General features: G+C 32.0%; 1 protein-coding gene across 2 annotated transcripts in view; it reads left to right on the top strand.

The window, feature by feature from the left end:
- The window catches only part of CADM2 (cell adhesion molecule 2), an 886,897-nt gene that overhangs the window by 765,053 nt on the left and 95,222 nt on the right, over window positions 1-26,622 (top strand). For both annotated transcript variants that reach the window (XM_012732903.1, XM_012732909.1), the window contains 2 exons: window positions 7,092-7,262; window positions 18,551-18,641. In XM_012732903.1, the coding sequence (XP_012588357.1) occupies window positions 7,092-7,262; window positions 18,551-18,641 (262 nt within the window). The remainder of the gene's footprint in view (window positions 1-7,091; window positions 7,263-18,550; window positions 18,642-26,622) is intronic.

The raw sequence follows: 26,622 nt of genomic DNA, 5'->3' as shown, positions 1-26,622 counted from the left end.
AAGAAGAAAAAAATGCAACAAATAAAAACTTGACCCCTTGAGAATATGACATGACAGAGAACAGATATCTAGTCCCCAACCACACAGACAGTGTACCTATTTTCTTCCTATAAGATACAGAGTTCAAATTTGTAATGAAAAAGTTATTTAATGAAATGGAAGAAAACACAGAAAAGCTGCTCAAAAATATCTAAGAAAATACAAAACATACATATATATATATATATGTCCTGAGAAATAAAATTAGCAAATAGAATATTGAAATGGAAGCCTGAAGGAAAAAATATATATCAGAGATTAAGGATGTAAAGAGATCTATAGAGGAGATAAAAAATCTGAAGAAAGCTATGGAAGTACAATAGTCCAAATGGAACATTGAATCAGTGACCTCAAAAATGATAATAGACAAAAATTCAGGGGGAATAAGGAAAAAATATGAAATTAAAAAAAATGAAGAATCACTTTGAGAATTACCTACTCCATGAGAACAGGTAATATAAGAATAACAGGTATCTAATAATAGCCAAATAATATACGTAGAACTTTATGCTATAACTATATACTACTCAGAATAATCTCAGTAAAATCATATATCTCCTTCAACCCCTTATCACCAATTTTCGTTGGAAAAGAAATACGAGGAGATTGCTCCCTTATGGGACCACAAGGCTCTACTGCAGGCCCACAAACCTATAGCCTGTCAATCAGTGAGCTGTATATACCTAGAGAAGAGCCTGCATGATGATAACTAGGTGCCCTCCCACTTCTATCAGTTGGTTTCTTTCACTTAGCCATGGTCAGAAGAACCTTAAAATAACCTCTTTGCACTTAACAGTAAGTTGAGGGAACCTCACTCCCATTAACCAAACATATGGACATTATAAGTCAACTTTCACTTATAACATCTTCTAAGATGATATTATATCATGTGCATTAGTTTCCCTTAGCCTGAATCAAAAAGATTACATCATCTAATTGAGAAATATAAAAAAGTACTAGATGATTCTAAGCCTGATTACTCAGGTAGTCATGATATTTCTGTAGATTATACTGCATTTTTCTAGTAAAGATAGAGAATTCTTCTATGTTCTCCTTAAAAGCTTTATTTCAGGCCCAATCGATGATAAAATAAAATTTTTAAAGTACATCTACTGTAGTAGTTAACTCAGAAGGAAATAAAAATATCCATTAATGCGAGCTCTAAGCAGTAGGCAAGTGTTACTTCCTTAAAGCATGTATGATGATGCAATTTTCTAGTCATCAACACAATTTATTTTGTGGATTCCTGTAGCATTCAGCACATGTAAAAAAAAATCAACCTATCTCTCATCTATATTGTTAAAATGAAGCATTTACATCAGTAAAACATCTGTGTTGAAAATTAGCTTCCATGGTGTTTTTCTGTAACATGTACTAACATAGTTTTGTTGATTATCTTTCAACAGGTTATCTTGTTTTCTGAGAAACATTATGTCTCAAAATTCAAATTACCCACTAGGATATTCACAAAGTTCAATATAATGCACATATTCATAAGAGAAAGGATGTTTTAGAATTTATTTGACTCACTCGTGCTTCTTTTTACTTTTTTTTTTTTCTTCGTCTTTTTCTTCCTTCATATCTTCCTTGCTTCTGGAGACATTCTTTGTTTTTACAGTTCTTTATGTCTTCATACTCAGAATCCAGGACAGTGTCTCATATATCAGTCATGAATAATGTTTGTTTTGAGTTAAAGTAGTATTCAGTCAAAGTATTTCTTTCATTCCAGTAAGTAGCTTTACTGCACATCTATGCTTGTAATTTGGGATAGTTGTCAATTTGCCGTCATTTTTCTATATAGTGTGTCTCTGCAAATCATCTTGTAATTCTCCTGAATAAGTGGAGATGTCATTAGTATAACCTCTGAATATATGAGAAATTTCTTTTTGGGAGAATACAAAATGCGGAGATCAATGACTAAAGTTGGGAATTAGGTTATACTAGACATAAATAATTTTTACTAATACAGTTTTATTATTTTTTTCCATTTTCTTGAATAGTATGGTTTGTAATTTTGTCATTTTACTATGATGTTGATTTATTCCAATCTTGTCTTTTGATTCTCCCATTCACTGTTTTCTATAAGCAGTTAACTTAGTATAGCCAAAATATTAGTACAGATATAGCTTTAACATGATCATCATTGTACTGTTGTTTACTTTATGTCCTTTCCTTTTTTAAAATGATGGGAGAATTGGTTACCTTTCAAAAATGGTATGTTTGTTACTTAGAAAATTTGACCTGTATTATTCTTTCAAGCAATAGTTACACAACATATTCAGTTATCCAAATCTTCACTCCAAATTTTTAGCAATAATGTCAAGTGTCTTTCATTAAACTTACATTTTCTTTTCTTTATGGCAAGAAGCTTTATATTTAGTTTAATTACAGTAGAGTGAAATAATTAAAATGTGATTCATGAATGATACGGATTCAGAATGAATTTCTTGAATTATCCTACTGAAATTATTGTCTGATCTACCAGAAAACATTTCCACAAACCCTGATTTTCAAAATTATAGAAAAATCCAAATTCTTTATAAGTATCAATAACTAGACACTGCAGCTTTATTCATTGTTAGAGGATTTTTTAAAAATATTTTTATTTATTCATGCAGAACTGGGGTACAGGCCAGAGATGCGGAGGGTGAGAGGCTTCACCAGAGACAGAGTGGGGAGCAGAACAGGTAGATGGACGAACTACACTGCTGAGGGGAACATCGGGCGAGTCAGGAGAAGTCTGCCGCACCATGTGGTCTCCTCCGGGACAGGCGGGGATTGAACTCATGTGGAAATGACTAGCTTTTTAGTGCTGTGCTTTAACCCGCTGCGCCACCAGGGAGGGCCCATTGTTAGAGGATTTAAAATTCAAAATAGATTAAGAGAAGTCACATGAATGTCCTATATAACTCCTGAATGGTACCACCAAATAATGAGGGAGTTTGCTACTGTCAGTGCTGAGAACAAGACAGATGCTATGGCTAAATTCTGGCTTCCTCATAGCGTGGCTCAATTGCCTTGCAATGGCAGATGCATCTCGTGGAAAGGACTATCCCAACATGCAAGACAGAATTTCCCTTTATGTAAGTGGGAAAGTTTTCATTCTGAATCTCTTCAAAAGGGATCAATATCACATTAGTGAAGAAAAAAAAAAAATCAGAATACTGTGGATTGTGCTTTTCAGGGTGATTATATCCAGTAAGGAGATAAATCACCTTTGCAAGGAACATTACTGGAAAGGAATATCTTTCCCAAAAGCCAGTACAAAAGTGACCAGGGATTACAGATACAGAGGCAGTGAGCTACTGTTGTAAACATGAAAAATGAGAGTGGAGGTATTTAATGTGGTTTATAAATTATTTAATGTAAAAAAAAAATCAAGATGACCCCTTGCTTGGTTCCTTGGATAGCCTGACTCATAAATTTTTTTTTTTTTAAGATTTATTTATTTGTTCATACAGAACTGGGGTACAGGCCAGAGGCTCAGGGGTGGCGAGAGGCTTCACTAGAGACAGAGTGGGGAGCAGAAACAGGCAGATCTACGAAGTACACTGCTGAGGGGAGCAGCGGGCGGGTCAGGAGAGGTCTGCCACGCCATGTGGTCACCTCCGGGGCAGGCGGGAGTCGAACTCATGAGGAAGTGGCTTTAGCTTCTCAGTGCTGTGCATTCACCCGCTGCGCCACCAGGGAGGGCCCTGACTCATAAATTTTAAACTTACTGATGTTGGGGGATTCAGCAACCTAACTCATACATCTGCCATTTTTCTTTTTATCCACTTTAGCTCTTGATGAGGTAAATAACCTAAATTCCCGATTATAAGCAGATTACTTTTCTACAATCCAAGTCTCAAAATGATGATGATGATGATAATAATAATAATACAAAAGTTGGTAGGAAGTCTTTTATCTTGCGACTGCATCGAAAAATGTTTAAGAAATAATTTTTGTTGAAAAGCATACTTGAGAAGTTTTCCTTGGAAGATATCTTGAACTTTTTGTTAATTATAGGAACTTTCTAATGTGGATAAGTTAAACAGAATAGAATAGTGAGATATTCCCAATCACCACCTGCCAAAAGACTCCAGTATTCTCATTATTTAAGAACAAGTGCATAAATGTCCAGAAGTTTCTTTGGAGAAAGATGGAAGGGTGACTGCTAGGATTTTAAGGAGAAGAAATTCTTCAAATTACTGTGTTTGTCATTTACTGTCAAATGTTTGCTAGTTATTGTGCTGACATTTATTATAAGCATATTTTTAAAAACTGTAAAAATAAAAACGGAAATAATATTTTGAAATAGTATTGGTACAGTTGATCTATGGGAAGAAAGTAGAGGAGAGGTGAGGGAGGGTAGGAGAAGGGGCATTGAAGGAGGGGCTAGAAAAAGAGAGGAAGGAGCATACCCCTTTGCCCTTTAGTCATATTACCCTTAGGTTATGTCTACCACCAGAGCTTCTCCTAATACTATCTGTGGGACAGCAGCCATTTTCAAGCGCCACATCAAAGTGTATTGAGCCAGAATCTGCATTGTGATGAGATGCATAGGTGATGTGTATTCTGTTTTGAGAAACACTGCTCTACAGCAATGTGATATGATGACATGCCAAAGGTGAAACACATTCTCTGAAGCAAAAGGAAACAAAATGCACATGGTACAGACAACTTCTACTGATATGTCTATCAAAACATTAATCACAAGTATGTGATTAATAATGTAATGCAGCAGTCATTTTATAAATCTAGAAAATGGAAACAGAGATACATTTTAAGTACTATTTTCTGTGGGTTTTTGGGAAGGAGAGAGAATAACAGAAGGGGAAGATTACAATTGGCTCTTTGCAATAGTTTTTCCTGTTCACCTTATGTCTATTAGTAACCCCATAAAAAGTCATACAAGTTAATACTAAAAGCAACCCATTATACTTTTGTTTATTTAATGAGCAAATAAAATTAAAATTTTATGTTATATATAAAGGCTATCAGATTTTATATTCCAGTTCATAGTACATTAAATGATACTTTAGGAAAGGAAACAGATGTGTAGGTTCCTAAAATGAAACTGTTATTAAAAGTAAACAATTAACAATGTATTAGAATAATTTCTTATATATTGTATAGCATAATTATAAAAGTGGTCTATCAAAGATCTAAATTTTCTTAATTGTCACTGCTTAGAGCTGTGAGCAAGAAAACATGTGACAGATAGGAATAGAAAAGAATATAAAATGCAATGATAAGTCTGAAATGACTCATACATTTTTTTTAATATACCAGGGAGCTATAAATGCACCTGTTTACCTTGACTATTTTGATGGAAAGATCATCCCATTGTTTACTCAAATATTTTAAACGATATTGCAAGACATTTTTAAATGCTAAAGTCTCAGAAATATCTTTGGCTACAAAAAATGGGATAATGCAGAAGGTACCTATTTTTGGAAAACTTGTAATCCTGTATGATTTATAGTTAAAAATCAAAATTGAGATTTTATATCCCCATTCCCATATGTTAGAGAATTATTGTGTCTCCAAAACTGCCTGAATTACATAAAACATTTTTAGGTAAAAATCTTAACTTTTTTTGTATAATTTGTGTATATTATGCTTATATATTTCAATAACAAGATATAGAACATTCATCTAGCCTTATTCTTTATGAATAATCATTTTATTTTTGCTTTTAAATAAGTCAAAAAACATACAATTACACTTTTCTATAAATAAGTAAAACTCAGTGGAAAATGAAAATACCCATCCAATGCATCAAAATTCAATACTATTTTCAAATTAAAGTATTTTCATATTGCACACAATAGAGAAGCTGAACTTACATTATTTTGTGATCATGAGATATTTTTTATTTACCTTTTCTAAGTGTTTTTTTTTAATTTTTATTCACTGATTTTTTGGTACATCATCATAGTTCCCATCATTTTCCTGCCGCCTTATCATCCGTAAGTCATCACAATATTCCTTCGTGTTCTTCCCTCCCCTATTTTATCCCCCTTCCCTCCACTCCTTTACTGTCTGCCTCAATTCTGTGGTCAGCTAGTAAAAATATATTTTTTAATGTTTTAAAAATAAATTAAAGTGCTGTAAAATAAAATGTTTTATGTGCTGCATGCTAAGGAACTATTTTCCTAAAAGTATCGTTGCTCATTTGAAGTGAAAGTATAAGAAAGTGAAACAGTTTTCATTTTCAACTATGTTGAAGATCTTGTAATGATATCTTATCCTTAACCTATCATTTTGATTTCTAATCCATTAAAATTGCTCTTTTTATCTGCTACTTTAGACTTAAAAAATTTCAAATTAAATGAAAATGTTATTAAACCTCTTTTCTACAGAGAACAAATAATCCCTAAGTATACCATTTATGATAAATCTGAATCATGTACAATAAGTTTAAATATTGATAAGAGAATTCACATCTTGAGAAATGTATTCTCATTCAAGCTGAAATAGATTCCTTAGCCAAGTGAAAAGCATTTATCGCCATGTAAATTTCACTGCAAATATATATATACTTAAAATTTCTAGCTATCCGGATCATTGTCCTTTTCTTTACCAAAGATGACAACCTTCTCATCTTAAGTATTCTTTAGTGATTTAAATTGCTCATCTTACTTTTTTCATCTTATAAATCATAGTTCAAGCACATTGTACTTTCTTTTGACATAACCAGGTAATTGTCAATTTGCTCTTCTCAACCATACTTGTGCTTATAGAATTAAAATTGTCATTATGCACAACTTAAGTAAAAAGAAGAGAGATTAGTATTGTAAAATGGCCAGATTCAAACAGAATGTCAAAATAATCCCTTGCACTAAAGGACTAAAGATACTGTGTCCTAATTTTTTTTTTAACTTCTAAACCTAACTTTTGAAAGGCTTCTAGACTCAGTCATATTGTTACTCAAATACAAATAAATTAAATATTTAATTAATAATTGATAAAGATTGGAGGTGCTTCTACCAAGTGTCTGCAGTAAAAATCTGTTACACTTTGAAAGAGACTGTCAGATGATTTTAGAGTCTACATTTTACTTTCAGATGTAAAATATTTAAAAGAAGAAGATGCAAATCGTAAGACATTCACCGTCAGCAGCACATTGGATTTCCGAGTGGACCGCAGCGATGACGGCGTAGCAGTCATCTGCAAAGTAGACCACGAATCCCTCAATGCCACCCCCCAGGTGGCGATGCAGGTGCTAGAAATACACTGTAAGTAAACACTACTCTGTCTCCATGGAGCTCCTCAGCCAATCCCTCCCTCGACATTTTAAATAATTTCAAAATTGGGGTCTCCCTGATGTCGCAAAGGGTTAACGTGCAGAACTATAAAACTATTCGCAGCCACTGCAGTACAGTTCCATCCCCAGCCAGGGAGAGGACACAGTGGGCATAGCAGTCCTCTCGTGGCTCCTCTGCTGCTCCCCTTAGCAGTGTATTTCAGTCAATCTGCCTGTTCTGTTCCTCACTCGGTTTCTAGTGAATCCTCTCAACCCCGGCACCTTTGGCGGGTACCCCAGTTTTTGTAAGCACAAATAAATCTTTAAAAAAAAAATTCATAATTACCGGAGGGCACAACAAATGTGGAGCCAAATCTTAAAGAAATGAAACTGTTCGTTAGTATTGATGACCTTTAAAGGAAAGTAGTCCTTGCCTGAATGTCATCAGGACACAGAGGGAAAATAAAAGAGCTATCATAAGGTTAAGATGCCTAATTACCTTCAAGTCAGAGATATGGTGTATTGGGTACATGAGGTGATGGTGGAGTGGTAATTTTGGCAGAATCTGTGAGGGCGGGGAATCTGAGAAGGGCTTTGAAGAATATTAGTGTATATTGTTCCGTGTGCTTAATTGCTTAATCTTCTTTTTTTCTTTATCGTCTAAATGAGATATACTAAGTGTTTGTAAGTAGGATGTACCCATTGTTTTCTATACCAACCTCATCATGTTTATGTGATAAAAATCAGTGTTATTTGGATGACTCCTATAGACCAAGGATATATTAAATGCTTTGTGGGAATTAATCTTGTTTTCATGTAATCACATGTTAGGGTACCAGAATAATAGCCTGATGAGGAGTTTCTCTTCTTAGTCATAATTTAAAGGTAAAGAAATTGAAATTCATACAGATTCAGTTACCTGGTCAAGTTCACATAACTTTCAATGGTGAATATGTAGTCATGGCATCTTTAGTAGTTAACAAGGTCCTTGGAGTGCAGTTGGTGGTCTAGAATAAATTATCAAAATGAAAATGAATTAAATGAAACTTATTAAAATAAAATAGAAAAGAGCAGAATACAAGAGAATATATCTCCAAACTGTGTAACTGGATTTTTTTAATTATTGGAGATCATTTGTTTGTTTTTATTGTCTGTGATAATACTGCTTGAGTTTAGAATTTGTGTATGATGCAAAATTAAATTAAATCCCAAACCATTAACTCTAAGTACTATTCTTTGTCATGTGTCTCATTGTATTTTGTTTGTATTAATTTATGCTGAGACATACTTAGTACCTGCCATATAACAAACATTATCTTGGATAGAAGATTACATAAGAGAACAAAGTTAAAACAAATTGAGATTATCTCCAAATGTCAGTATCACTACCAGTACCTATAACAACAAACTTGAGTTCTCTTACAACATTCATTATACTTTAGAATGACAGAAACACAAAATAAATATTGCTTGTTGTGTATTTAGTGCTATGTGAAAATGTTAAGCAGAGAAGTGACAATAACTATAATTTGAGAAATGAAAAATGGGCTTAGAGTTCAGAAACTATGTGTTAGTATGTAGCATATAAAATACATAATACACATGAATATATAATTATAAATTGTATATTAAATGCTTTTATGATTACTGAATAATGCCAAATTTTCATATATATTTGAGAGATGCTGTATATTTTAAAGACATATTTAAAATGCTTATTAAGATATATTTAAAATAAATATATAAAATATGTATGGTGTATAAATTTACTTAAATTTAAATGTGTGTCTGTGTGTGTATTATTCATTGGAAAGAACAAGTACAAAGGTCTAAATCTATGAGGATAACAATGCTTTTATATTTCTAGGAACCATAAAGGTACCATAGATTGGGTTAGTTGGAAAGTATAGTTTTATTAGAAAAGAGAAGAAAAGTGCCAGAATATTCCCCAGAGAATAGAGTAGTGGACAAGTGATCTTTAGCAGCAGTCTTCATCAACATTAGAACAAATGAAGTGAATTGGGGCTTTTTTTTTAATATCTAAAAATAGTAACCAAAGCATCTCAGTGACTGCTCCCAGTGACAGTAGATCATGGTTCCACATCAGCACACATGTATAATATTGCAGATGTTGACATATCCATGGATGCAGTGGGGGAAAGTAAAAAGAATTGGAAAACAAAGTAGAAGTAAGTTGTGGATTAGTAAAGAATTTATGAAACATAAATTTTGGGTTTCCACACTGTTTTACAATGTTTCTGTCATGAATAACCACAAAAACTGGCCCAAATAGAAGAGCATTTACAATTTTGGAATCCCAGCACAAAAGAGTTGCCATTGTTTTTTGTGATGAATTACAATACTAAATATATATTCTTGCAATAATAAAAAGTTATAACTACATCTTAAATAAAATTCCTCATCTCGCGATATTGTGAAAGGGAAAGTTTGATGAGACATAAGGTACGAACATACCGTGCCTAGGAACATCATAAAAAAATTATATGAAGAATTATATTTTTATATTCCTAGATGTTTTAACACTGTACCTTCTGATATACAATTTAGAAGAATTCAGCTTATAAAATCTATTGCAGCAATATTCTTTTCTTTATGAAATATTAATCATAAATTTTACTGCCACTATGATAGAAGAGAGTTTCTTTAAGCTGGAAAAGTAGCACAATGTAAAGTAGAATTCACTGCAATCTGCAAAATATAGCAAAATGGTAACAGCATATTTTGTAACTGACATAGGGAATTTTTTTTATATATGTACATGGAAATTCTCATCCATCTTCCTATTCTTACACAGTACTCTTTGAAACAATAACTTTTGTCTGATTTAATTTTTAGAAGAACAGATTATATGAGTCAGATTTTATTTTATTCTCAGTAGGAATAATGTATCTGTACTAACAGAAAGAACAATGCACAAACACAGAAAGGATGAAAATAACTAAACATTTGTTTTCTATATGTGACATTGACAAAATTACATAAAAATCAACTTTATTGAAAATGAAAAACAATAGAGACAGATTAGTGAAGTCTTTCAGAGTAATAACTCTTCTGAGAAAGTAGCTTAATATAGTGGCATAGTGCTGCTGCTAACACAGATAAAACATACCCAAATTTTAAGTTTTTGTGTGTGCTTGTGTGCATGTCTTGTGCAGTATACATGTATAATTCATTGAATTGTGAAATCATGACATTATTAATATAAGTTTAGTGTTTAGTAACAGTGCCATGCTTTGTTATAAAAGTAACTACATACATACATAATAAGACATTTAAAACAATATATGGAAGAAAATCCATGTTGTGTGAGCAAAGAAGAAAAGAAAGAGGAAAGGAGAGAGGGAGGAAAAGAAGGAAGGAAAGAAAGACATTGCATTGTTAAAATTGTGTGTTTGATGTGATCAATTAGTTTAACTATGGCTGAAAACAAATGCATTATATACCTTAAAATAACATCAAGTCTGGATTCATTTATCATATCTGTGTAAGGGTTAGAGTTGTCATTTTATAATAATGACTTTTACTTTCTTGAGATTTTTTTTCTTTTTCTAGTTAAGATGCAAATGAATAACAACCCATTCTTAGCACCTTAGGTTTAAAAAAAAAAATGTATTCCTGAAGAGATCCCTTCCTTATTTTACTCTCTGTTTTAAACAAAATTAATTTGTGCCTAGAGTGGCTATACACATTTGCTGCTTTTTGGACCATCTAGTGCACATAATTAGTTTCCCCTTTGCTTCTACTTATTCCAGTATAGAATAAGCTGCCCTCCCCTCACTGATTATAGTAGAAGACATTGAATACAGAGGACTCTGAAGACTTGTGATATTTTAGTTTTTAATCTTCATTTCCGCTAAGATGTACAGGATACAGAATAGATTTTAAATTCACGTAGAGACGTCATTGAATGTTCAATGTTCCGTGTGTTGTTAGCACTTTTTCACTTATGAAAGTAATTGTTTCTACCTACACAATCCACCTAACACAAACAACTATACCTCTCTAGCCTGTGTTAGCTTCTTTTAGGATGGCTTGTGTCAGTTGTATGAGCTTTGCTCCCATTACTTTTCTGTTTATTATAGAAATCATTTGATAAAATTTTCCAGGCTATATATTTATTAGACAGAAAGGTGAATGTCACAGATAGCATTTTAAAATAACACAAATCAGTTATTTGGCATCTCATTTGCAAAATTCTGATTATCTCATTATCTTTTCTACCACATATTATCTGTGGCCCAAAGGCATAGAATATAAAAGGAATCAGGAAAGGTTAAATTTTCAGAAATTGAAATAAACTATTCTTTTGACTAACAAACTGCCACCATTGTAACAGGTTGTTTTGAAATAATTTTTAATAGATACTAAAAATATATATTTTTAAAATCATTAAGTTTATACATGTTAGATTCATGAAATAATCTAAGCTGCTTAGCAAAATTTACTTACATTAAATAAGGTAATCTAATATGTTGCTCTACTTGAGATCCCCAAAAGGTAGAAATTTATTAATTAGAATATAAGACTATTATTGTTATATTTATTATGTATATCTTTATGGTATTTTATTCACACACACACCTTGTGACTCAACTTTATATTTAGAGTCATTCTGTTTCTAACTTCCCTCTCACCCACTCAGTTTTACACACTGCCAATAACTTCTTAAAACTTGATTCTGAGTTTGGTATTTACTTGCTTACACACACAAAATAATTTCTTATTACCTCAAGCATTATATTCAAATTTGTTGGCCTACTATTTAAGACTTTGAAAATATAATCTTAGATAATGCTCTCAGCACTCATTTTTATAGATAATGCACTTTACACTGCCATGTTTCTAATGTTGCTATAAATGTAAAAGTCACAACTCTTTCATTTGCAAAACATGTAAGATTTTCCAAAGTCCCTTGATAAAATTTTCTGTGGGGATATTTTCATGGTATTTGTGAATGAAAGGAATATTTTGATATTGTAATAAGTGATATATTGTAATAAATGAGTCAAGGGAATATATTTTAAAATAGTATTTTTCTTGGTCAATGAGGAAAAATACATGTGATAAAGAAGTAAAAATGTATGAAGTGGGGAATGGATGAGGGAGAAACAGACTGACTAACTAGCTGACACTTTGATTATATACAGACTCAGTAAACTTATTGGATAGATTTTAAAATTTGCAGATCATTTACACCTCAAGCAAAGCTTGGGACTGATTGCAATTCAGGCAGAGGGGGAAAAAAGTTGATTTTACAGAACAGTAGTGAATGCAAAACTGATGACAGAAAATCCCTAGTGTACACAATCCCTAGAAGTCTATGAAGGAATAGGTGTTGAGACGTGATTAAGATTGGGGAGGATAAACCTATATAGAGTGACTTATGATTGGGTAAAGTGTAGCCATTTATCCCCCTTAGTTTCATTTCCTTATGAAGTAGCAACAGTAGAATTTATATTCAGTGCCCATTGAAAAAACTTGATAAGCAAATGCATGTAAAACATTTAAAAAAATGAGTATCATTTACCAAATATTTGATCAATGTTTACTACTATTCTTACAAAAGACAGTGCTTATTATATGACAAGTGTTTACTGTAATAAATTGGTTTTATGACACCCTATTGGTCCTAATAGTATGAAATAATTTTTATTGTTATAAAAAAAAAAAAAAAAAACCTAGTACAGGCCACCCTGGTGCCTCAAGGAGTTAAAGACACAGTGTATCAAAAGCTATCCCCAGCCACTGCAGCATGAGTTTAATCAGCCAAGGGAGGTGATCCACATAGCTCAGCAGACCTCTCCTGTTTAATCCGCTATTCGCTTCAGCAGTTATTTCTGCTCCCCACTCTGTCTGTGGTGAGTCCTTTCATTCTGGCATCTATGGCCTAGGATCCCTGTTCTTGTATGCATAAATAAGTAAAAGTAAATCTTAAGAAAAAATAAAAGTACTCATTCATTTATTAAACAAACATTGAACTGAGGTGCAGGAACTATTCTAGGAGCAAAGATAAACCATTAAATGAGATCAAGATAATCTATTCTGTTGAGCTTGCTGCTGAGTGTGTCTATCACCATTCTTGAAAACCAATACCTGAGCTTTTTAAAGGAAGATGCTACAACGTATAATGTTATGTTACAGTGTTATAATAGGAGTAACAGAATGGATAGAGGTGTGTATTAGTATTGTGAGTCTATTTCTTAAGAACTATATAAGTGTTTGTTGGATGAATCATTTGATAGAACTCATAGGAAATGTCTTTTGTGAACAATAAAATTATCAATTTAACATATTCCTTTTAAACAAAGGTCTGCATAATGCCACCCACAATGCAAATGACTACTATTTTAAGTTATAAACTATCTCTGTTTACTGATTATGTAATACAAGAATGATAGATCAAGACAATATTAGAAGTTAGTTCATGTTTGCTTCTCTTATTTAGCAATTTAGTCATTATACATAATGGGTTAGATATCACTTTTTTATAACCTAAATTCCTCTTGTATTTCTTTGGTTATTGTTGGCTAAGATGGTTTTATTTTATTAGTAAAACATTTGATTTAATGCTTTTTATTCATCTATAAGTACCCTAAGTGATGGGTAAATGCTGTTGGAACACTGACACTGTGACATGAAACACTTTAAGAGCTTTTGCTTTCAAGACTGTCTAGTAGGTGTTTTAATAATGACTTCATCACAGACTGTTTTCTCTCTTAAAAATCTTTACTTAGGTTATAGAAAATCCATTTCACTGGTTCGATATTTCTACATTGATTCAAATCCTGATTCACTTCAATAGAACAGAAGGTGTTTTAACTCCAAAGTTCACAAAGCTTTTAAAATTTTGAATATAAAATCTTTTTTTTAATATTGATCTATCTTTTGATGAAATTGTACTTCTTTCAAAATGAGCCCCAAATATTGCCAAATAGGTAAAATAAAAAATACTTAAGAAAAAAGTTTGCTTTTTAGTATTTAATATTTTAAAGATGGATTTTAGGATTTTTATTATTTTAAATTTTTTTTCTACAAAAGCTATAAAGAAGTGTGCTTTTAAAATTTATTTACACTTTGTGTATTTGCTAGTAAGTACTTAACTTTTTCGTGGATGAATGAATCATATTCTTTCTTTATGTCTGTGTAAATATTTCTCATTTGCTTGTATTTTGAGAGAAATAGGAAATAACTCATTCATTTCTTCAACCAATATGTAAAAAACTTTTGCAGCATTTTACACATTTTATTAGGATTTGAAGACACAGCCAAATAGGTTGGGTCTTGAATGCTCAAAGTGTGGTAAATCAAGAAGCCATGTCAAAAACAGTTTAATAATTACAGCGTTTTGTAATAGTAGTGTATGTCCTGTATTATGACATCAGATAGACCTACTATTTCCTGTCACCCATATGTATATAAATATATATTAACATTTTATTCATGTTATAAATATTACATAATACATTTATGTTTAGTAGATAAAATGGTAAAGTTTAGTTATTGAAACACAGCCTAAAACATATTGTCAGTTTACAAAAATATCTCAGTTTCACATTTTTCACATTTTCACTATTTTTTTTGCTATTTTTTATATATATAATGGTGCATGACATCAGCTACTAAAAAAGAGTATCATACATATCCACAATGTAACCAAGCAGAAGAGTCATTCTGTTTTGCTACATAGAACAGAATGAAATGTAGTTCAAATCACACCTAGATTGAAAAATGGAGCATTATATCCACAACACTGTTTAAATAAATTGCAACTAAAAAATAACACACTCCTTTGAATTGAATATGAAAAATTGAAAACCAAGGAGAAAATCTGCTTAAAAACTTAAGAAATAAAAAAAAGGAAAAGAAATATAATTCTTAATATATAACCTGGGAAATGTGTGAACTAAAAGACTTGAATTATAAAGTATTTGCTTTCTCACATATGAATAAGAGTTAGCATAAACATTAATACCTTAATATAAATATAATTAAAGATTATTTTATAAAATCATTATCCTATTATTAATTGTGCAATTAGCTTTTCCTATAAAATCCTCCAATCTTGTTGATTTATAACAAAATAAATAACAGAGAAGTTTATGTTCACCTGGGGGGTTCAATGATTAATATAAACATGTTGAAGAAATCCTGGAAATTAAAGGCTTAAAATTAAATTTGTTTTTGAGATCACTACAGTTTTTACTTTGTTTCTCTTGGCTGCAATAACTGAATGAAAAAGTGCAGGAATTTTGTACCAGCTTAAAGGCATTATTTCCAGGTTACTGATATTTTACTACGGTAATTTTCCCCTATTAGTGTTTGATGAGCTACCTTACAGATACAATAATGTGACATGTGAAAATGAGATAGGAGTAATAATGGCATGTTTCTTTGTCAATAAGTAAAAACTTGTTACAGACTAAATCACTTCCTGTTATTGAAAAGTATTTGAAAATATATCAACTTGGGACTAAGAATCAGATTACCCAATAGTATTTGAAGTGGTTAAAAACTTTTTTTGTGTGTGCATATTGCTAACATGGCATCTTTCAAGAGGAATGGTGACATTTCATTGAAGGGGAAACTAGAATTTTGGGTGAATATTTTAAAAATTGTCTTCAAAATTATTTCACCTATCAAAATTACATGAGGTGAGAAAAGTTATGTATTAATATGGTATTGTGTTAAAAACAAATCACCGTTTTTATAATCATGCACTGAAAGTCATTTAATGCATATATACAAGGAAGTATGTAAGCAATAAATATTAATACAAACTTAAACATGAGCAAAGAGTAAAATTCAATCCAAAGTTTGTGGCATGAATATTTAGTATCCAGCAGGCACTGAAAAATTTTACATTCAGCAGGCACTTACACATTTCCATTAAGCACTTTTGAATATTTCAAAGTTGAAGTACCTAATTGGTATAAGAAAATGTATCAAAGCTTTTAGTGTATATGTTCATTTAAATATGTATTAGTACAGATTTTATATAAACAAATATGGATACAGCATTCTTTTTTAAAAGATTTATTTATTTTTGCATATAGAATTGGGGTACAGGCCAGAGGTGCAGGGGTGGTGAGAGGATTCACCAGAGACAGAGTGGGGAGCAGAACAAGAAGACTGAGGAAGTACACTGCTGAGGGGAGCAGTGGGCAGGGCAGGAGAGGTCTGCCATGCTGTGTGGGTCACCTCCACAGCAGGCGGGAATCAAACTCTTGCTGAAGTGGCTTTAGCTTCTAAGTGCTGTGATTTAACCCACTGCGACACTGGGAGGGCCTGGATACAGCATTCCACCGCAGTGGGCTTTTAAAAATTACACATGGTTAAAAAAGAAAGCATTCATCGGACGTATCTTACCAAATTTGAGACTAATGAATAATCGCCATTAGTAAATTACATTGATTTTGAAATATAAAAGGATAAATAAGCAAAGGAACCCTTAAAATGTTGAATTTCAGATAATTTGTATAATGGCAAAATGAAATACATTCATTAAAGGCATTGAAAGAAAAAGTGTAATTGCCTGGAATTCTTGTCAAATGATGACCATTCACGTTAGAGAGAGTACTTCAATCTACAGATTTGAATATTAATCTTTTCCCAAAGCACCCTCAGTGAAGCATGCAGAATAATGTTTGGCCAAATATCTGTGCATCCCATTGTATAATCAATTGACACATAAAATTAACCAACACAGACACCCAAGTTAACACAGCTCTCTTTTCCAGAATCAGATTTTTCTGACCTTTTTCACCGTTTTTTCTGAAATTACAGGTTTTATATATAGATAGATAGATAGATAGATGGATTTAAGTGTTGCTATATGTATTTGTGGTAAACATTAAAAAATTGCCCAGAATAATTTTGGTTTATACTAATCACCATACATAATTATTAATATTTCCTTTCACTTTAAAATTTTGCTTTAAAGACAAAATTGTATGATCATTCTAGAAATAACTGATTCCATAAATGTGATAATGGTAATAAAATGATTAGTGAAATACCATTTTCATATTATTTTCTCCTATGGTGCATATATGTCATGTTTCTTCAACATAATCTTTCTTCTTGAATTATGTTACACTGATGTTATTTACTATAATATATACGGATTCTTATTTGTAAATAGATATTATTGCTGATTATATTGACTATGTTATTGTTTACAAGACTAAGAAGGTGTACACTTGAAAGTAAAGTTTATAAATATGGTGTAGTTTCACAGGATCAAATTGCCCTATATGTGATAAAGCTGAAATAAGATAATTAACCTAAAATTACAGTTAATTAATAATTTTTAATTGTTTTCAAAATCAGCGAATACATACAACTCCTAGGTATTTCAATTCTTTCATACCTAAGAGTGAGAATAATTGTGACTAGAGAATTCAGAACCTATTTTGATTGTTGTTGATAACTTGGCAATAAAAATCAATTTCTTCCTGACTATAGCAAGCCTCATGAATGATTATTTTGTTTCTTTCTTCAGCTGATTTTTCATTTCTTCTATGTAATATATATCTTTGTATTAATTAAAGAATATCACTGGCATAGAAATTATATGTGTTTTTTTTAAGTATCACTGAACATACTTGCGCTAGGAATCGTTTTGTTAAATGGGAAAAATATGTTTGAAATAATTGTGTGTATACATATATAACAATGTTAAATTTGAGTAACATTTTAAATGACTATCTCGATTTATTTTTTAATTGTGCTTCCGAGGAGGCAGAATGTTCTATGTGCAGTCTTACTGCACTTTCAACAAGATTCTAGATAATATTCGAGAGAAGGTAGTTGATCTTAGATAATATTCGAGAGACAGTAATTGATCTTAGGTTCCTTGTGGACTCCTTATTATGAGTCCTGCTATTCCTGCAACAATGAAAAGTGCTATTCAAATGCACATAAATGCATTCAGTCTGTAATAATAGTATTCATTGTCATCTATAAATAGTTGAAGAAACAATTGTATGAAATGTTTGATATTCATCTGAACTACTTTTTGCAATTTCACTTTTAAATTCAGATTTCAGAAATAGTACAACAGTGGTGCTCATAAAGTATTCAGATGTTTTTGTTAGCTTTTCATGGATAGGATGACAGCTTCTTAAAATTATATACTCTACTTAGAAAGTGCTGATAAGTGTACAAAATTATAATAGCCTAATGAGTCAACATGAATTACAGTTACTAAAAATATGAGTTTAACATGTTTTCATAATATTGCTTTTCATATTTTTCTAGATACACCATCAGTAAAGATTATACCATCCACTCCTTTTCCACAAGAAGGACAGCCTTTAATTTTGACTTGTGAATCCAAAGGAAAACCACTGTAAGTGATTTAATGAGCAATATTGTTTTTCACTTTTTCTTCTATTCTGCTTTGATTGCACTCTTTAACTGCAGACTTTCACTGTTTATGTCTTTTCTTGGTGAGCAAAGTGATCTTTAGAAGGGAAAACTCCTTGAACCATGTCTTCATTAAGTGTCTGCAGAAGATTGGTCTTTTACTTTATCATTTAGTGAAGTTTCTGGGAAAGTTTCCAACTGTGATTTTTCCCTCTTTTTACCAGTAAGATATTTCAACCTGAAAGGAGTGTAGGTTTAATCAGTCACTGTTTACATCATCAGATTGATAGAAGTTGCATATTTCTGAACTTAGTTCTTTCATGAAAAGCTTTGAAAATATTGAATCATCTTCAAAATAGGCCCAAGTTTTAAAATGGGGTGGTGAATCTTTTCCATAATAAGGAAAATAAACCTATATTTCTTATGTAGGGTGCATAGACATATCTGTGAAGGTGATTTTTGGAGTTAGTGTAAATGACAAGAGTCAAAAAGCTCTTTTCAAATGTAAAGTGATTTTATTATTAAAATACATAACTTCTGATACCACTTCAACTCTAAAATTTCACTTTTGATATCCATGTGTATAAACAACTAATGCACAGAAAATCTATCTCTAAATAAAATTGAATATTGATTATTCAAATATGAATTAAAGACTTTGAATTTCTGTAGAATAACACTTTTGATTTCATTTTAATTTACTGCCACTGCTACTTTAAAGTAATTTGATTTTTACAAGATTCCAGAAACAATAAAATTCATTTAAAAAATTGGTGATATATTTTACAATATCAATGATAAAGATGTTTCTGAGACATGATCTATATATTAAAGGAAATAAAAGGAAAACTAAATTGACATTACACTAAACTAAAAGGCTTTTGTTTAAGCAAAAACAAATATAAATAGATTAAAAATATATCCTACTGACTAGGGGAAATGTTCATATGTTAAGCAATCAACAAAGGATTAATGTCTAAGACACACAAAAAACATGCCCAGTTTAGCAATAAAGAAACAAACAATCCAATTAATTAATGGATAGCAGACCTAAACAGACAACTTGCCAAAGAAGGTATCCAGAAAGGCCAAGTGATATATGAAAAAAATGTTCATCATTACTTTTAATAAAGGAGATACAGGCCAAAATTGCAATGAATATAAACTCAAATCCTGAGAGTGGAATATATTAAAGTGCTGGAGAGTATGCAAAGAAAGAGAACTCCTACAATATTGTTGGAGGACTGTCAAAAGTATAACAATATGGAAAGTCACCTGAACTTACCTTAAGCACCTGAAAATGAAAATAGTGTATGACCCAACAGTCTCACTCCAAATACAAAACCATTAACTCAAAGAATATTTGTTATACCATGTTTTTTGTAGCATTATTTCTAATAGCTAGACATGGAAATAAATATTCACTGGTGGAGGCCTGAATAGGAAGATGTGATACATCCAAGAAACAGAATATTATTCAGGCATAAGGAAGGGTGAAGCATTCCTTTTACCACAATGTAGAGGGAATTAAGGAAATGATGTGTAGTAAAACTAGTCTAAATGACACTGCTAACTATTAGACATTTGAGTGTCAGACAATTTAACATTACTGGATACTGATAAAGTGGATCTCACATTAAAAACAAGGGAAGGAGGGCCCTCCCTGGTGGCGCAGCGGGTTAAAGCACAGCACTAAGAAGCTAAAGCCACTTCCACATGAGTTCGATCCCCGCCTGCCCCGGAGGTGATCCACATGGTGCAGCAGACCTCCCCCGACCCGCCCGCTGCTCCCCTCAGCAGTGTACTTCATTGATCTGCCTGTTCTGCTCCCCACTCTGTCTCTGGTGAAGCCTCTCACCGCCCCTGAGCCTCTGGCCTGTACCCCAGTTCTGTATGCACAAATAAATAAATCTTTAAAAAAAAAAAAAAAACAAGGGAAAGAGGAGAAAGGCACAAGGTGATATAAGGGATGATGTTAGGGAAATTTACAGATATATAAATGATGTTAAAATTTTCCTTTTTATTTATTTTCTGTTTAAATTTTAATAAGATGAATTATTCTCTGCATTTAACTATGGGAGAAACTTTGTGAAAATCAAATTAAATTACTGAACATTTATTTTCCACAATTTTATCCCATGAGAAATTTTTGCAGAGAGAATTTTAAGACAAAGGCTTACAATGTCAAATTCCTCAATCGTATTGCATTCAACACACTTTGTTAGTTCACTAAATTAACTCACACTTATTTTTTTTATTCTATCTGTCCCTCCTCTCATTTTGTTTCTTCTTTTTTTTCCCTTGAAGAAGCATGGGCTTACAACACTGCAATGGCTCAGAGGTACAGGTTCACACCTCTTCAGATGTGTTTCCAAACTACTCAGACACCCACAGTCCTCCACCATGGTCTATTGCCCTTCTGTTTTTGGTCTCTGACTTCCCCTTGCAGTTCTGGTATTCTCAGCTTTACACGCAGATATCTTGGGCTTGTTTTTGAATTGGCTTTATCTGAGCCTTTGTTTTACTTCTCCTTATTCCTCAAATAAGTGACACTATCTGGTATGTGTCATTCTCTTTCTGATTTATTGTTTAACAGAAATCCCTCCAGTTCTATCCACATTGTCACAAATGGCAAGAGTTTATGTTTTGTTTTGTTTTGCTTTGTTTTATAGCTGGGTAGTAGTATTCCATTGTGTTTATATGCCACATCTTCCTTATGCACTCATTTGTCACTGATGAAGACTGGGGCATAGTAAAAGATTTTTTGCTTTTACTTTGTCTTTATGTACCTGCTTCAAAATGCATACTACATATTTGGAATAATTGTATAACTTATGCAGTTAGATGAGATGAAAATGGAAACATTCAGAGTCTTTAAAAATAATTACATATTATACTCATATAAAACCCAATTATCTATTAATGATCTACCGTATCTTTCCATATCAGTTGCCAACAGTGGAAACAACATTTCGATGATGTGAATAGTTAAATCCTAAAATCCATGTAATTTGGAATTTAGGTAGTCTGTTTCCCTTGGTTGTATTGTACCTTATTGCGAATCTTTTTCAGTTATCAAGAAAATAGTTTTGTGTGTAATAATCTGTTGCACTAAAGAAGAATGGAAAGTACACTGATCTGTATCTTATTTAAAAATACAAATATTTTGGATGATTAGAGAATAGAAAATGTCACCTTCTTCGAAGGAGCCTGATTAAGATCAATTTTTAAAAAGTAAATAAGTTGAAAGCATCTCCTTATTTTGCAATAAACTGTGGGCCAAATTTTCCTCATTTAGATTCATAATGGAGGCATCAGGATTTAAACACATTTAAATATTGTTAAATATTCTCCAAAGTTTGCAGTTTCTCACCTGTTTCCTGATTTCACTTTAGCTTAATATTAGCTAAAGTGATTTTCAAAAACTAGAATTAGCCATACAGAACTAGTCAGCTTTGAAATCAAACTTCAGGTGTTTTAATGTGAAGCACTGGCTAGTCTTGAGACATTGCCTTATTTTTTTTATTAGGCATTCTTCTAATTGATACCTTTTCTAGAAATTTGCCAAATTTCTATTAAACTGATCATTTGTAGGAAGAGTTTATGTTCATATTAAAAATGTTCTAATTGGTTTAGTATTTTCTGGCAACTAGCTCATAAGCACATTAGGATTAAAATACTCATTACTGTTTTTATCCTTACAGGTCCCCATGTTATGTTTTGTATGTTATGGTCAACAAATAAATGTGTATTTAACACAATCTCTATTATTAAATAATTATCTCCAATTTCCATTATTTCTATGTCTTTGAAGACTGCCTTTATATAACTGTCTCTCTTTTGTCCTTCTTAATCATCTTAAAATCCAGTCTTCCACATTATCAAAGTAACTATAATTTCTAGTAAATGAAGGCATTAACCTCTTTAAAGACAGTCTGATATCTAGCCTCTCTTTCTAGTTTATATCTCCAGCAGTGCCAGATGAGGCAAATAGGACAAAAACAACAGAAAACTGAACAGAAATCTTTGGATTTTCCCAGAAGGAAATTTTACTGATCACCAAGAAAAATCGTGGCATCAGAGCAAAGAGAACAGAAGGGAAATTGAAATGGATTAATCAGGGAGTTAGTAGGTGGTCGGGGAGTAAAGATAATGGAAAGATTACCATTTCAGAAAATGAATCATGAAAAGGAGAGGAAGTACAAAAAATAAACATGTCTGACAGAAGTTGCCAAATCAAAAATAGCCATATTTTCAGATAGGATTTAAAAAATCCTATAAAATGTGAAAGTAAAACTGAAATATGTGATGTCACATATACCTCATGGCAGGTTTTAATTTCGATTTACACTCTGGTAGTAACTATCAAAGTTCTACTCCCTTCTTTGCAGCTAGTATGCCAGCCCTTCATATTGTCATTTTGGAGCCCCTGAGAAGCAACAGTGGGCTTTACTTCTGTTTGGTTCCTAAATCACTTAATTCTTATTACCTTTACCTTTCAACTGATCCAGCCATTATGAGCAGATGAAAATCTGTAAAACAAAATAAATAATGAGCATATATATACACACACACACATATGCACACACACATGAATGTATCATGCATATACATTTATATTTCTTTTATATCTTGCAAGTGAATTAGCATTATTTTTAGTGCATGAATAATCTTTGTTGTTTCTTTAAAAAATGTATGGGCATTGTATGATGTATGATTCCCTGAAGACTGAATTAGTCATGTTACTATGCATGTTAATAGTAGACAAAATAACACCATTATCTTTTGTATACATCACAAAGTGATGACATTGCCCAACTTATACGGAAACTCCTGTTCCTAGCCTGCCCTTGTATGCTAATGCTGTTTTCCTTGTTCTAAATGTGAGGACCCCAGTGACTGTTTATGAACAATCATGCCTTATTTGCCTGCTTTGGACTGAAGCCTTTTGCTATTTTCCTGTGGAACAGCTGCATAACTTGGGCCTGGACCAAATTGTTCCACTTGACATTACTATAGAGGCATTTTATTCTTTCCTTAAAAGAGAGATTACTGTACATGTCTGTCTATTGTTTTAATTTTAGTTTAAAGTAAGGACCCAGCTAATGCCAAGCACTTTTCTTTCAAGTCCCCAGAGATTTTGCAACCTTCTTTCTTTGGCTGAATTCCCAGACAGCTTTCAGCAGCAGCATTCTCCATTTATAGAAGTAGAGGAGAAAAAAGCTGTTATGTTACAGTAGAGTCATGACCTTAGAAGGTGTGGGGTTGCCCCCATATGCTGCAAATAAAGAATCATCATTCATTTTAATCACATGTTTAACTCCTTGTAAATTTATTTAAGGAAAGCAATAGGACATTTCCAGTCAAATGTGCATTTAGCATATATTCTATAAAAGGCAATAATTATAGGTATTGATAAATTTTTCTTTGTATCCAGCATGATGTTTGTGTTGTACTTATTATTTTACCTCCTGGTAACCACAATTTTTCATATGTTTTGGCATAAATCTAGTATCTGTAATTGCATAGCTCATAGCATCCCTATTCTATACAAGAGTAAAGATTTTAATCTTTAGGAAGACAGATCACATGCCATAAAACAACTAGTCACATTTTAGAGAAACAATTACAAATCCATTTTAAAGATGATCAAGGTTTCAAGAAGAAATCTAATAAGAACATATTGATGCATTTTCTTACTACCATAATTGAGATTTTAAAAATGAGATGCAAACAAAGGCAACACATGTTTCTATCAAGTTGGTTTTCTCAGCCTAATATATATATTATATGTCTCTTTTTATAAGTTATAGTTTAGTTACTAATTGGCAGTCCAATCATAGCCACAATAAATGATTAACTGAACTGTGTTAAAGAAGGTGTGTTACGACAAAAACCATAAAATAAAATGACTGTTTTAGTTGAGAGTAAATTATAACAGCCTGCATAAAAGAGAATACAAGGCATAAAGCCTGTCGGCTGGTAAGCCCAAACCACAGAAACAGTCCCTTTACAGTACAAAGGAAGAAAAACAAAGATATGTAGGACAATTAGAAATTATTGGTAGAGGTAGAGACTAAGTTCTGGTTCCACAAGATGGAAAAGGCTATACCATAGGGGAGTTCTGCTGGGATGAAATGGGCTAGCCAGTTATCAAGTTTTGACAGAAAGCAAGAGTTCTTGTAAATTTATTTAAAGAAAAGCAAGAGGACTAAAGGAATGGCGTGCTTATGAATGGTGGAGAATCCAGAGTTTGTGCTGTCTAAGCTCCTGTTTTAACATAGTTCTCCAAATTATCTTATTCTCATTGTATTTTTTTAATTGAGATAGCATAGATTTGCAATGTTGTTTGTATTTCATAAATATAAAATCATCCCCTTGTTACCACACTGTTCCCACTATGGAAGCTGCTATCTGTTTTAAAGTGTTACAAAAACTCATAATTATTTCTGGTTTACAGATGAGGAGAATGAGCTTTGTGGAAATTATATAACCTTTAAGTGACACAAATTGATACATGGTAGAACTGGAATTACAAACACATTTCTCAATACGTTTAACCACTGAGGATTATATTTTCATGTTAATGCAGTGTTTTAGGAATTTTGTGATATTTATTAATCATAATAACTGTGAATTTGGCAAAAATGAGTGATTCATATAAATTTCCAGAAATACCTATGTATAAATAGTTGTAACAAACTACCAGCTAGGTAAAGTAAAACCTGTTTATAAGACTATTAAGAGTTTCTAAATATATCTAAATATCTGCCTATATGTTAGGATTATATGTAAAATAATTATTCAGTTGTTACATATATTTGCTTTTTAAAAGACTTTTTTATGATATTTTTATTTCATATGTAGTAGAGAATGTTAAAACTACAGGATCTAATCATAAATCTACCCCAGTGCAAATGCAGTGTCAATGCAATGGAATACAAGGCATAACCTTAGCAGGTAAATAGAATAAACAGGAAGCTAAAAGACAACACTTCTCAAAAGTATGTCTTTCTTCTTAAATACTATGCTTCTGTCACCAAAACAATGATGGAATAAGTATAATAAGGTTTTCCTTATCACATACTCACTCTTATACTATGGCAGTTTTTAGATAATTGAAGTTTCATGACATTAAGGTTGCTTCCCTCCCCCTTATGTTCTGATATCTAAAGAAATACAAAATTGTTTCAATTAATTAAGTTAAAGGCAACAGCATCCTGTTCTTCTAAATGTTTTCAAAGGTATGATACTTAGAAATTAAATTTTCAATTTTCATAATTAATAAAATACCCACATATTGTCCTTCCCATATGAGTTTTTGTTTTTTTCCCCCTGAGGCCCAGATGGTCTTTTCCTTCCATCTCATGGCTTCAATATTTAATCACACGTTGACTCTCTGGAAACACACAAGTGGTTATCTTGGAAATGAGACCGAATATATTTGGTTTTGTTTTTGAAACAAGAAGCTGACTCTCTGTAATCTTCACTGCTGTTATTTAAGCTGGGCATCTGTGGTGTGTTGGGCACTCAATCATTTTCAATTAAATGTTCCTATGTCTTGTGAAAGTCCCACAAGAGCTTGCAGAACCAAGATTATAGATCCACAGAGGAAATGTACTCCTTGAACATTTCCAGGTAAGCAGTTTTCTTGCAACAAAAAGCCAATTATTTTGAGGGATTATGTTAATGTTCAGTGAGAAGCTCTAACATGAAATGTCTCAATGTGTTTAGACACCATTGTAGAATGATGCTATCCTATACATTGGCTAGGTTTTTAAGACATGCATTTTTTGAGCCCATGGGTTTAAAAATCACTAACTTTATATATTAATTGTAAGACTGCATCTAAGCATTTTGCTTCTTATCTAAAAATCTGTAAATATTGCATGAATGTCTATATAAAAACAAAGTTAGCAGAATGGTGATTATAGCAGAGTTGCAGAAACAAAAATCATGCAACA

This window comes from Condylura cristata, unplaced genomic scaffold, assembly GCF_000260355.1.
Source record: "Condylura cristata isolate star-nosed mole 26May11 unplaced genomic scaffold, ConCri1.0 scaffold00003, whole genome shotgun sequence".
Taxonomy (NCBI): Eukaryota; Metazoa; Chordata; class Mammalia; order Eulipotyphla; family Talpidae; genus Condylura; species Condylura cristata.
The sequence above is the reverse complement of the archived record's forward strand: the minus strand, read 5'-3'. Positions and strand labels throughout refer to the sequence as shown.